Raw genomic sequence first — 13,909 nt, 5'->3', positions numbered from 1 at the left:
CAACTATCAGTTCCCTTCCCATTGAATCAATGACAAGCCCAGTTGCTTTGGTTTTTTTTACTAAAAATATTGTATTATATTTTCAGGGTAAAATATTCAGTTGCCATAAAATCAATAAGTTTTTTTTTTTCATTTGCTTCGATCTGTTTTATTTTTTTTTTTTTTCGTTTTCTTAAAGTATTTTGTTTTATTTTTTTGTTTTTGTTTGTTTATAATAGTTACACAAATTAGATCACAAAAATGCACGTAAATTACAAAATGAAATTGTACCTCATACCGAAAACATAGACAAAACTTCAAATAATGAAAACGAGGCGGCTACTGGAGGGATGTGGACTTGTAGGTTCATCGCTACAGTTCTTATAAAGTAAAGTATTGTAAAAAATAGTTTTTTTTAAAGCATATAATCAAATACATGGTTTTGTAGTTTCGCTACTAAACAAATCAAAAAAAAGGCGTAAATTTTTGTTCGCGTCACTTGCACAGCGAAGTAGATCAGAGTAAAGTGCGGGCCAACTTAATCAGTAATCAACCCAGTAATCGGTAATCAACTAACTCAAGAACGAATACAGTTATATATCTATATAGGGTTTATAGAGATAGAGAGTGAGAGTGTGGGAGTTAATCGTATATCATATATTACAGAGTTCCATTATGTTTAAAGTAGTTCATTCTGCTCCTATCGTTTCGCTTCGATTTCCGCCACGGCCCTTACGAAAATCCCTATGAAAGATGCAAGTGTTCCGAGTGTGCGATGGGGTGTGCTTAAACATAATGAAAAGTCGATGCGTGTGATACATATACAAATACATAGTAATCTAGTGTTATTAAACGTTTTTCATTCATTTAATACTTGCTTAGATTCCAGGTGAAAGATGATAAATGAAAACTTACAATGGATGGGAAGATGGAATGGTTTGGGTCTGAATTTGTTTTTGCTGTAATTTTGGGATCGGGCTCGAGTGAGTGGTATATGGTATATATATATATATATTTATATATATATATATATATCGTATTTTAAAGCGTAACAGTTTTCTTGCTTGTTTTGTGTATTGGTTGTATAAATATATCTCGTTTTATAAGTGGTTGCTTGTCACTAGACTAAAGAAAATTACATTTCATTTATGTTCTATTTAATATTTGTTAATTTACAGAATCTATATAGACAAACGCAAGGTAAGAAACTCAAAAATTGTCGGTCAGCCTAATTTTGCTTTTAAAATTTGTTAGGCTAAATTAAAATCGAACGAAGTTTTCGGCCATCGCGCAATGGCTAAATAAAAGACCTTAAAAATAAATCAAGTTTACACTTTTACATTCTGTTGTATTGTTTTGTTTTGTTTTTTTTTTTGTTTTTGTTATAGATTTTTCCTTTTCTTTGTTTGTGGGTTGGTTTAAATTAAAGCTTACACTTAAACGTATGTGTACAGATATATTTAAGTAGTATCATGTATATATATATTTATATTTTATATATAATTATATATAGTTGTATATATATTTAGTAATACGATTCGCGGTTTCAAACTAGTCCCTTGTACGTTGTATGTATGTATGTGTGTAGGTGTGAGTGTATATGTGTGTGTGTGTGTGTTTGTATTACGTGCAAACCAAGAACTAAACCAAACTAAAACTTTTTCTGCTTCTCATGTTTTTGTTTTTCTGTTGAAATTGATTGCAATTCTCGTTTGAGTGTAAGGTGTTCTTGTTATAAATGCGCTCACAAAATGTTGTTTAAACAAATTCTAGACTTACTTAGGTTAACGAACTCTCCAAATGTATCGCGTTCGTGCATTTAATTCAGAATTCAAAATTTGTTGCTAGATTTCCTACTATTTCGGTTTCATTTTCTCTGTTTGCTCTGGTTATCTCTTCTATCATTTTACGTTTTTTTATATGTATAATAAAGCTGCTCTCTACAATCCTTTGTTGTTTCACTAACAAATTAAGTTACGTTAAGAGTTATGTAATGCTACAGTTTCCCGCAAATTTACATAATTTATGTTTCTTCTGTGTGTACGGTTGGTTACATATACATTTCATTCTTATTGTTGTTTCTTCTTTATGTTGAATTAAATATTTTTGGACATTTTTTTCGAAGTTTTTTAATTTTTGTAATTTTTTTTTATGTTTTTCACATTAACGCATAACTATATGGTTTTTTAATGTTATCTAGCTCTCACGCATATTTTCTGGAGTACGAGTATGCAGGCATAACATTTAAGCAGCATATAGAAGATAGTGCTGAACCAGAATCGCAATTAAGAAATTGGCCAAAAAGAAAGTATTGAAACTTTTAGCGAAAGCTGCCCGAAAGTTGAAGGAAACTTTTAGCTTGGAAAATCACTCTTTTTCTGTGGAGGAGAAATCTGCAGGCCCTAAATCCCACCCGATGCCAGAATTAGGTCTGAACCAAGCCCCGAATGTCGGTGACACCGTTGCTGCTACTATTTCCACCGCCGCTGCTGCTGTCTACGCAGAGAGTGGCAGCATCGATGCCGGATGTGTTCGGTGAGTGCATCGCAGCATCGGCCAGAAAATCGTCGCCGACTTCCAGAAAATCATTAAGAAAGGCGCTGTCCGAACCGCCGATCGTCTGCTGCAGACACTTGAGGTTCTTATCGGCGATCTCCAAAGCCCGGTCCATGGCCTCGCACTCGGCTTGTTGCACTGCATCGGCACAGATCCAAGGCGAGGTCGATGGCGATGGCATTGGCAATGGCGGTGGCAACGGAGGCACACATGGATTAGTACAATGAAAAGCTGAACAAGTAAAATTGTTGTTAAATACACACCGGATTGGAACAGTTCGTTGAAAGCATCGTCCGGCAGAGTGTCGAACACATTTACCAGATCGTGCTCCTCCAGTAAGTGGGCACCATTCAATGCTATGTCATCTGCAATAAAAGGTATTCGATTAGATTTATATCAAACTCAAGTCCAATAGCCCCAATTTTGAAACCAATGAAAGTCTATTGGTAAAATTTCGATTTAGAACTTACCAGCATCGTTAGCGCCTATCAGCTCCGACTCACTGAGCCCGCCCAGGCCGGTGTCTTCTGAACTGGCATAAGCCGAGCTGTTCTCGCAAATTCCGAACATATCCTGGCTCAGTAGATCCGTCGTGTTGGCCAACACAGTGTGAGCAGCATGACCATTGTGCGTGATTGTGGGCTGACCCATGGCATTGCCAAATGCCGTATTGAATGAGGGGAAACTGTGCTGGTTGTTGTTATTGTTGCTATAGTTCATATTATTATTGTTGAAGTGCACACTATTGTTATTATGGTTGCTATTTATGTTGTTATTGTTGTGTTGTGGCAAATCACCACCGGCGGCCGCCAATTGGGCTACAATTTGGTTAATCTCCTCGGCCTTGATATGGGCATTGTCCAACGTTAGTTGATCGGCCTCCAATTTAAACAACGTATCCACCTCCAATTTGGGCACCAAGAGCGGTTCATTTGGCTGCTGTTTGGGCTCGAAATCACCGCTGAGTGGAGCCAATGCTGGTGGAATTGATAGCTGGGGTAAGTTCTGTGCTGCAGAAACCGCAACTGACACATTTACTGGTGTATACGGCGGCTGGGAGTGCGAGGTGGCCGATGAGTGTGAATTGCTGGCAATGGATTCTAGAGAGGTGGTGCTGCTCTTGCGTTGCATTCCCGCCGAAGGAGTCAGCGTCAGTGTATTTATCGGGTTGCTGATGTGGTTAACCATTAGTTCATTTGCCGGCTTTCTGCCACGTTTCTGCGGACGAGCCACGGGATTTGTGTTTGCCTTTCGCTTTCGCTGTTGCTTTGCGGGAACATATTGGTTTGCCACTCCTGTGACAGGTAAGCTTACGGGCAGCACCTGCTTCGGTGCCGGACGGGATGCATCCATTCCGGACCGCAGGTGGCTGTGCACTTTGCAGAGAGCCAGTGTGTGCAGCACATCAAAGACAGGAGCATGGCAAGCGGTTCCATCCACGCGCCATGCCACACAGGGTTGGAATAGCTGCTGCGTGCCGTTGTTCACAATGTGGCGCTCACAGTGCGCCGCCATGCTCAGCGTGGGTTGCTTGCAGCTGGCCACCAAGCATCGGTTGCCAATTCCACTGAAAAAAGGATTCAAATTAGATGATATCCAAAATATATTTTAGGTTTACTTACACTCCCTCCTGCTGTGCAGCGTGATCCTGGTATTTAATCAGCAAGTTTTGGACGCTCTGCAATCGCTGTTTAGCCGCTCGCATGGGTAGCTCCTGTAACGACCTTGTAGACAGCAACTGCAGCGCCTGTCGCCTCAAGAACCCTTTTCGGAGCGCAATCCGCTCCTCACGACGGTTGCTCTGCGAAAGAGGTGTGTCGTTGGTTTTCTCCTTGAATCCAGAGTGCAGCCAGTGCTGTTGCAGGCAGTAGGGGGAATCTGCCGGATAGATTTCATTCTCACTCAAATTTGCTACGTTGCGTTTAGAGGCAGGTTTGCGTCGTCGCTGACGATATTCCGGATCTGCTGCCTTGTTTGCTGATGATGGACTCGGCTCCTTTGGAGGCGGCATCGAAGATTGTGGCTGTTTCTTTGCTATAACGTTATCGTTTCTATTGTTGTTAGTGTTAGTGATGCCTTTTCTGCCACCTTTTGAAGCTATTGGCGCTTGATGGTTGGCGGCGTTTAAATTGGCCACTTTGGAAGACATTTGTTCAGTTTTCTTGGCTAATGCGGGTGCTGATGAGGTTGTGGTGGCTAGAACAGCTGATGGTGCACTCTGCAGTAAGTTCGTTGAAGCGGGCACTGCTGTAACCGAGGGCATTGAGCTTGGAGGAGCTGGTGATACCACTTTGGTGCTGACAACTGCTGGTGGCACCACTTTGAAGCTGGGAGCTAAAGACGGAACACAAGATGTGGGCATCTGGGGTTGCATTTGCGCAAGCAAAGGCGGTGCACTCATCTCAGGCGGAGTTGGCGGCGTCAGAGGTGTCAACAATTTATTTCCCGTGGGCCGCTGTAGTGTTGACCCCGGTCCAGTGCCACTTATGACTCCTGCAGCTTCTGCTGCCGACGTCGTTGCTCCGCCCGCCATTGAAGGCTTTCGGAAGATAACGTTGACGGGTATCTCGTTAAGATCGCTGTCATCCACATTGTTGCTGGTGGAATGTTTCTGTGGAGCAGCAATCTGTGGAGTCGGCGTGGAAACTGCAACTGTTCCCGTATTAAAAACCATCAGGGGTGGTGGCTGAGTTTGATTGTAGTTCGATCCCTGCACCACCGGTTTTTGAAGTGACTCCACCACATTGTTATTGTTCTGCAATTTGTTATTGTTGTTGTTGTTTTGGCAGGCCAATGGCAAGGATTTCTTTTTCTTCAAACACTCCACCTTCTGCAAATGTTGCGCCAATGTGGTATGATGGAATTTCGATGGCGGCAAAGGTAATCCACCCTTGGGCGATACAGAGATCGGTGCTACCATGGCGGTCACTGCAGCGGTGGCAGGCGGCAAAGTAGGCGAAGGTAATGAGGCGGGCGATGTGGGCGGGCTGACCAACGCAATCGCAACAGATTGCTGTTGCTGCTGCTGCTGAAGAAGCTGTTGGTGTTGTTGCAAAAGGAGCTGTTGCTGATGCTGCGGGAGATGTTGCTGATGTTGCTGGAGGAGCTGTTGCTGCAAAAGATGCTGTTGCTGCTGTTGATGCAACTGTTGCTGTTGGACATGTTGCAGCTTCTGTGCTTTCTGTTGCTGTTGCAGCTGCTTCTGTTGTGGTTGCAGCTGTTGCGGTTGCTTTTGCCCATTGTCAAGGAGGAGCGGCGTCTGCCATAGAGATGGAGTGTGGGCATACAGCGGGGGTGGTGCCGACGGCAGCTGGCAGGACTCCGAAGGTGCTATCTTCTCCAGCTGCTGCTGCTGAGGGCGGACTATGCACACGTTGGTGGCCCTCTTCGGAGAGGCCTGCGACTGCGACTGTGATTGCAAAGGTAATTGCAACTGCAACGCCGGCGATTGTCTCTGAGATTGCGTGACATGATTGAAATTCGTTGTGTTAGTCGCCAAAGACGCCTGCGCCTTTGATGCTGCTGTGACATTCAATTGGGCCACCAGATTTGCCTTTCTGCTAGCCGCAGCTGTTGCTGCTGTCTGCCTCTTGTTGCTGCCCCTATTGCTGTCGCTTAAGCGGGCTCTAGATTTCTGCAAAAGGTAAACAAAACAATTTGGTAAAAAGGGTTGATGTAGTATTGTTGCATAAATACAATGTATTATTGCAGACGGTCTAAAGGAGGGTACTGGGGAATACTGTTTGAAACCGGTTTTTATTCTAGGTTCTAGAACCTATTTTCTGCGAAATATTTAGCATAGATTTCTGATTTTTTTAAACAAAATGGTAGAATTATATTTAAATGTTTTCTAATGCTTAAATACACTTAGGATGAAAAGGTTGCGCCGTACAGTTGACAAAGCTATTTTACTTTAGTTTGGTTTTAACAAGAATTACGTCGTAGGAAACATATTCTATAGTGGTTAATAATATGAGTATTTTTGAAATTCCTTGATCTTTGTCAAGAAATTTTACCAGGTGACCCTACATACCTGTGCATTGAATAAAATGGGCGGTGCGACGGCCACAGTCTCTGTGAAGGCATATGGATCCGAGTCCTCGGACGTCGTCTTGCCGGCAATGCTCTCCACTGGCGTCAGCGCTGCTGTTACTGTGGTTATCACTGCTCCTGCTGCTACAGTAGCTGCTGCTGTGGCAGTTGCTGATGCTGCTGCTGTAGCAATCCTTCTGGTGGCTGTGCTCTTGGCTAATGTGGCTGTTGCGGTGGCTGAATGGAATCTGGAGGCTTGCTGACATGACATGTCCAATGTGAAGCCGGCGCCGCTTTTGTTTCCTGCTCTTTCTGTCTATTTGTTCTTTCTTTACTTTACGCTGCTGTTTTTGTTGCTCTATTGTTGTCTTATCTTTCCTTACTTGACCTGCAATTAAAAAATGTGTTACAAAATCAATAAGCTTAAAGTTCAAAGGAAGACGTCATAAATGGGCGTTGTCACGTGCTCTCCGCTAAAATGCATTTGCACACACACATTTGCTCTCTTCCTTTCACACAAACACACCTCACAGCCACGCAACGACACACACACAAACACAATCAAGGCAAACGAATGCCATAATAAAAACAAACTAGAATCAAAATAAATAAATCTGCTCGCCGAAACCAGTTCAAGTGAATCGTTCGTTGCTTTCTTTCCGCTTCGCTTCTGCCTCTACTTTCCCCCCTCTTTCACTGTCTTTTTTCTTTTTCCCCTACTCCTCTCTCGTCTTCGACTCTCTTCGCTTTTATTTTGTGCTTTTGGTGCCGCTTGGCACCGCCGCCGTTAATAACAAATACAAATGCTGATAGCGCAGCAAAATCGTAATAATTAAAAATAATAAACCCAGACAAACAATCATCTGAAAACACTTGCGGACAAAATAATAAGACACTGATTTCAAGGTTTCACTTAACTTTTATGATTGAACCACTAAATTAGCTATTATAAACATTATTAAATAGATATTTATACATATGTATGTACATATCTTAAAAGGCCATTTCTTTACAACATTTAAGTCACGCTTTAGAAACAACTGCATTTTTAGTAAAACCAATCATAATAAAATTTATTATTGAAGTCCATTAATAACAAAATTAGATTTAATCGCCCACTAATAGTAATGAAAAGTAAGAATATGATATAAAATAAATATGTATGTAGTAATACTAGTTTCTTGACCACAACCGTTCGCTGACCAAGCGCGTCAAAAAAAATTCGCACAAATTTGCATGCAAAGCAAATCAAAGAAGCACGTTTGTGTGCACAAATACATACAAACATTATATATGGAAGGCGAAACAAAAACAACTGCGTAGGAATACTATTATCTTATTGAACTTAGCGAAACAGCAATTATTGGGGCAGAGAAAGAAAACAGAGGCGGTGAAAGAAGAAAAAACGGGAGAAGAGTAACAAGATAAGCGCAAATCGGGGGCGAATTGCTGGACTTTCCAACGAATTGGGGGAAATAAAGAAATATCAAGAAGGAAAGACTCGGTACAATTACTGACAACACCATATACAGACTATATAAGGAGAAATATGAGGGGTATATAGAAATATTTCACATTTCCGCTCAGTGTGCTCATTGTTTTCATTCGCTTTACAGCTTTTGATTAGTTTCGCACATATTGATTTCAATTCCGGCCGGGAAGGCAAGTATTCTATGATTACAATATGCGCATACAAGCTCGGGAAGAACACGTTATCCAACTTATATGTACATATGTATGTATGTAGCTGCGTGAGGAATGCTTCTTTGTTTGTTTATGCTTTCTTTACGTTTTCCAAGAAAGACGGAAATGACTTTGAAAGCATTTGCCAGTAGTTCCCTTCACTTCACTTCACATGCCTTCATCTTAACATACCGCACATATCCCAATCCGAAATCCCCCTGTTCTACACCCACTAACGCATTCAACACGACTCCTTTGCTGTACATGAGAGTGCTGCAGTGTACGTGACACTTTTGTTTATGTTTCTTATTTTTACTTATTCATCCGACGAACTGACGGAAGACATTGAAAGATATCTTTAAGGCTAAGGCCTAGCGAATACACATCGAACATAAATCAAACAACTTCAGTTGGGGATATAGAATAATACCATATCGATATCTTATCTATAGGTACTACCTATAAAACTTAGTTATACAAACATCATACGACAAACGGAACATCCGATTGGGTTATTTGGAGTTATGGTTATTATTATTACTGAATAACTTATTTATTTAACCATACTTCCATTCTTACTCATTTTAGACACAATACTTTTAGAGCCAATAAGTGCCAATTTTATTGCAATCTCTTTAAAACCAATTTAGAAATCCATTTGTTTAGAATAGTCATTAATATTAATTTACATGTAAGAAACTCAGAAGGCATTCTTGTTGATTTATCATATAGACATTTTCCTTGCGATATACCTCAATAACACCAAGTAAAGGTTTTTGATCTCAAGAGCGCAGACGAATACGAAGTCCAAGATTTTAGCGTACAAACAACACAAAAGAGAGAGAGGAAGATGAAAGATGGAGGAAACCGCACAAAGGCAAACTGTCGATAATTGCAAATAATGACGATGCTGGGAATTTGTTATTGTTTGCTTTTGTTGTTCTTCCGAACGATCTCTGAGCAAGTCGTTGCTTTTTGGCCATTTTTGGTCTTATAAATGTTAACTCGTTTTTTTTTTTTTGGTTTTGGTTTTGGAAACACGCTCGAATGATAAGAAGCAGGGACAAGAAACGAGAAATAAAAGCAAGAAAAACCAAAGAACGCCAAGACAAAAGAAGTCAAAGTTGCAGAGACAAGCCATCGAACCTGAACAAAAAAAATACAAGACAAGCTAATAGAAACCTTACAAATAGCCGCTGGATGGTATATAAAAAAAACTGAGATCACTGATCTTTAGATGCTTAATTCTTAGTGTCTAAAATTTATATTGAACAAAGAGAGGCTACGAATACAAAATAATAGATGTCAGACTAATGGAACCATGAAATCAAATGTCTTTCTGAATGGTAATTACTAATTATTGCAACACAAATGTCATTACAATTTACCTAAGAAAAGTCAATTTAATCAACTGAATTTAAAACAATACTGTCTTTAAGATTTCGGTTTATAGCGTGACACCAAATAGTATGGAATAATAGATGGGATTCTAATGGAATCGCAGCTAATGTCTATTGATTTTCTATATTTGGAATCGCTTTAATGCGTGTGTGTAAGTCAGTGGCAATGGAAACCATGAAAAAGTCGCAGGACATTAACTTTAATTTGTTTTATTTTTTTTTAATTATTCGTGATTAATAATGCTGAGCTCCAATTCAAAATAAGAGAAGGTACATTTTTGCTGACAAACTATTTGTAATATTAATCTTCAAAATCACTCATTGTTCCTAAACTAGTTTACTTTTGATATGAACAACCAGTTTTTGGAACAAAGAATGACTTAAATAGTACCTGAGTCAGACTCAGTTTTAGATTATTTAATTTAAAGACTTAAAATTAAATGCTTGAATACTTGATGTGAAACGCACAAGCAATGGAATAATAGATCATGTTCATGGATTTTCGAGGCGATTTGTCTGTTGTTGCTCTAAAATTAATGGAAAATTTTGAGGCACCTTTCGGCAGTATTGCAAAGAACGAACGATGAAAACCTGCGAGGAAAACGCATGCCGTGAAACACGAATGTTTTGCTTTTGGGTTTCGATGGCCCAAGAAGCCCTGCTCAAAAGGTTGGTTGGTTAAGCGAGCTGCGGGTAGATAGAGATGGATGAATTGGTTTGGCCAGGTAGGTAGTAACGACCAGGTAAGCAGCAGATAGGCAGGCAGGCAGAAAGCCGGTCGGTCGAGAGGTTAATTACGAGAGCAAAGCGTTTCCAGGCGTTACGCTGACTGAGCTACGGCAGCATGAAAATACTAGAACTGGAAAATACACGAGTGTGACTACAACCAGTTGAATAGTTTTCAACATTCTGGTAGGAAAAAACACTAGGCGGCATTCATTTACAACACATGTTTTTAGGCACCGGGCCCTAACACCCTTGTTTTTAGCCTAAAACCGTAGTTTTTAGAAACATTTCTCAATATTTCAGCAGGTAGTTAGTAAGGGATTTTACAAGGTGTTTGACAGCTGTTTATTACGAAAAAGTAGACAAATCTGACATACATTGTACATAAACTATCATGATTTCCAAGTAAAACTTTAATATGAAAATGATTAAAAATAAAATAGATAAGATAGCGATTATTCATAAAGTACAAAAGTAATGTATATTAATAGAAATGACGTTTTGATGTGCGAAATTAACGTTAAAACGTTAGTAACTTCAGCGATAAGAATGAGATATGTATGATTTCTGAATTTTCGGCGGGCTTTCATGATACCATATTTTTGCAGACTCATCGACATTGACGCACAGCAGAAATTGCATTTAAATGCACATTACATCGTCGGCGAATGAGGGAAAGAGGCAGAAAGACCGGGTCTGAACCCGTTTGCTGCTTCCTTCATAACCGGAAACTGAAGGCTAAATTGTGCAAAGCGCAAAAAAAAGCACAAACAAAAAAACGTAATATAATGACGACCGGGTGGGGAAGAGGAAAACAAGAAGGGCGGGATACCACAGCAGAGGCAGCTGGAAATGGAGATTCAGTTGGAGAGGTAAAAGCGGTATGAGGTAAAAGCCAAGAGCCAAGAGCCAGACATGCGGTTCAGTTTATTCAGCCAGCCACTGAAGCCAAACGAACTCCATCTGCACGGCTCCAGCTCTTGGCCACTTTTACATCGCACGTAGGCCCGTCCACTTCCCACAGAGGTGGTCTCTTGCCTCCAGAGCAATGGGGTACAGTGTGCACTGCCTTGAAGAAACTCTGATAAACCTTGGGAGTACTGCCAGAATGAACAAAATACAAGTCAGGGAGCATTTATCTGACTCTGTTGTTTTTTTGACTGCCAACCACAAAACCGAAAATTGTGAGTCATAAGCGGTTTCACATTCGCAGATTTTGTGTCTCACTTTTCTTTGCCTTTTCGCGGTTTAAAACCAATAAACATTAATTGGTCTTTTTAATGCTTAAACAAACTTTCAAAATATGAATCACTGATTTATTCAAATAAATAATCATGCCATGTTATGAAAAATTGGGGTTTATTTCTAACTTAAATGGAGTGGGTTTTTTTTTAAACTAATTTTTTGATTTTGGAATACAGTCTTTATAGGCCATTTAAGCTTTTTACGCCAATTACACCATTTATCTATTTAATATATCCATTTAAAATGCCATTATGATGTTGAAGATTTGCTTGAAGGAGGCTTGAAATAAACAACTTCCTTTAACCTTAACGCTTCCTTTATGCAATCACATACAATAGTGGTATTACTATTATTTTACAGCCGTGCTATAATTATAAGTCGCATTAAGTAAAACCAAAAGCGTTCAAAATATAAAATAACCAAGGTTTACGATCACTATTTCGTATTTTTTAATTAAAGTGTATGAAATTTTTGGTTTTTGGTTTGTATTCTGTTGTTGTTGCTGTTGCTAGTGAGCGGCAGCTGTTGTTGGTAAGGAAAAAAAAACAACACACATCTGTTCCGTTAAAGCCAAGATAACGATTGTCTCGGTTTCTCACGGACATTGCTCAACACTTGCGAAGATTTTTGGCAATATAAACACACACATACACACATTAGACAGGGGGCAGTAATATTGTTGGGGCTCATCATCACACATATGTCGCCAATAAACAAATCTACAAAACTAAACAAAACAAATAATGAATTCCGTGTAAATGAACTTTGAGGGGAGCGCGTTTTGAATTTCGTTTTGTTTTAGTTTTGTTTGTCATTTGCTTTGTGGTTTGTGGGTGTGTTGTTGGCGTACGTGGAGGGGAGGGCACTCGAGAATCGCTGTTGCCGGCGTTTTTATGATTTCTCTTGTTCCTTTTCCGTTTTTTTTCTTTTTCTCTTTTTTCCAGCCAGTCGCCCTCGCCCTTTTTTCTGGCTCTCTTTTGCGGCTCGTTCGCTTCCTTCCCCCACAGCTGCCACCACTCCCCACTTAATACACACACATACACTTGCTATTGGAGTTGCACATGCAGGGTCGTTGGATTTTTAACTATGCTTGGATTTTTAGCCTATAATAATTTTTGGCTTTAACAGCTTTATTGGTGATTTCCTTTGATTTCTTTTGGTGATTTTCGATGCAAAACAAGAATGCGTCACGGGCTCACACGAACATGCACATACACAAGGCACAAACAAACACACGCATACGGTGGGGCTAAAACCGAGAGCGACGAGAGCGAGAAAATTTACCAACCGTCTGATGACGATTCGAACGTCAAAGTGGCGCCGCGCAACGTACTTGGTTTTTGTTGTTTGAGTACCCTTCCCATGGACAGGGTTGTCATCTCACTACAAATTATAATAGGGGCCAAGAAATACTAAGTTTTGAAACCCAAAAAATTCTCTAGCCATTTCGATAATTAAAAGCACTGAATATCACTGATTTCATCATAATTTCGACGGGTTTACCCCTAATAAAGCTCTTTCTAGCAATTTTTGGTTCACGTCTCGGCAACCCTGGACCGCCTCACACACACACACACAATTACGCCAGCACAGACCTGGGAATTTTTGTGCTGCAAAAAATTTTCTTAGCACCAACAATTCCACTTTCAAATGCAATTTTCACCCTTTTTTCTTAGCTCTGCATACTCAAGACGATATCCTTTATGTGGGCAAATGTGTACGGCAGCACTTTCTGGTGTTTTAATTGGGCATAGAACGCGTTTAACGATTAAATTTGTAATTTTTCGTTGCAGTCGGGCTGAGAGAACACGGGCTGACAAGATGGCGGACAGCTCTGTGCACTCTCCGCACCCATACAAGCGCGCGCACACACGCATACTCTGCTGCTCGGAACCAGTACCTGGGTGTGTTTGTCCACGGCGCTGCCGGATCGTCGGTGGAGGAGAATGTACCGCGTTTTGAATTTGTACCCAAATTACCGGTTATTTGAAACTGTAACAGGTGATAAGACTATGAGGTTGTTGAAATTAAATTAAATTAAATTAAATTAAATTGCAGCAGTTAAATAAAGTTAAATCTTCTTTATGCGACTACAATATTTCAATTATGGAAATATTAAATTAGATTAAAAAACAGTCATATTAAACTGGTATATATAAACAGTGTAAGCTTAAAGTGGATTTTAAACTAAGAAAATATATTCTAATAGTTTGCAAATATAAGTTAACCTATTGGAAGAAAATAATCCTTCTGTTTTGTGATATGGTTTTCTGTTCCATATTATATTT

At 40.0% G+C, this 13,909-nt stretch overlaps 1 protein-coding gene across 6 annotated transcripts; it reads right to left on the bottom strand.

Annotated features, from left to right (window-relative positions):
- Positions 1-46: 46 nt before the first annotated feature.
- Positions 47-13,498, bottom strand: LOC108105225. 6 transcript variants are annotated; one of them, XM_017211693.2, is made up of 6 exons: positions 12,472-12,929; positions 6,569-6,955; positions 4,158-6,169; positions 3,006-4,102; positions 2,799-2,900; positions 47-2,673 (listed from the first exon to the last, which is right to left on the bottom strand). In XM_017211693.2, exons 2-6 carry the CDS (start codon positions 6,836-6,838, stop codon positions 2,405-2,407), a joined length of 3,750 nt encoding a protein of 1,249 aa, XP_017067182.2. In that variant the 5' UTR covers positions 6,839-6,955; positions 12,472-12,929; the 3' UTR covers positions 47-2,404. The 6 variants fall into 6 exon arrangements, with proteins under 6 accessions (XP_017067182.2, XP_017067178.2, XP_017067179.2 ...); XM_017211689.2 differs by lacking the exon at positions 12,472-12,929 and adding an exon at positions 13,217-13,498 and having other exon boundaries at positions 47-2,900; XM_017211690.2 differs by lacking the exon at positions 12,472-12,929 and adding an exon at positions 13,308-13,498 and having other exon boundaries at positions 47-2,900.
- Between the last annotated feature and the right edge of the window lie 411 nt (positions 13,499-13,909).

Source organism: Drosophila eugracilis, unplaced genomic scaffold (assembly GCF_018153835.1).
Source record: "Drosophila eugracilis isolate 14026-0451.02 unplaced genomic scaffold, ASM1815383v1 contig_440, whole genome shotgun sequence".
In the NCBI taxonomy this organism is placed as follows: domain Eukaryota; kingdom Metazoa; phylum Arthropoda; class Insecta; order Diptera; family Drosophilidae; genus Drosophila; species Drosophila eugracilis.
This window is presented reverse-complemented; position numbering and strand designations above follow the sequence as displayed.

Excerpts from the sequence above, each read along its gene's own strand:
- LOC108105225 (XM_017211689.2), bottom strand. The coding sequence starts at position 6,838 with ATGTCATGTCAGCAAGCCTCCAGATTCCATTCAGCCACCGCAACAGCC. Across the intron at positions 6,170-6,568 it reads CCATTTTATTCAATGCACAG|AAATCTAGAGCCCGCTTAAG; the intron begins GTATGTAGGGTC and ends TACCTTTTGCAG. Across the intron at positions 4,103-4,157 it reads GCTGCACAGCAGGAGGGAGT|TGGAATTGGCAACCGATGCT; the intron begins GTAAGTAAACCT and ends TCCTTTTTTCAG.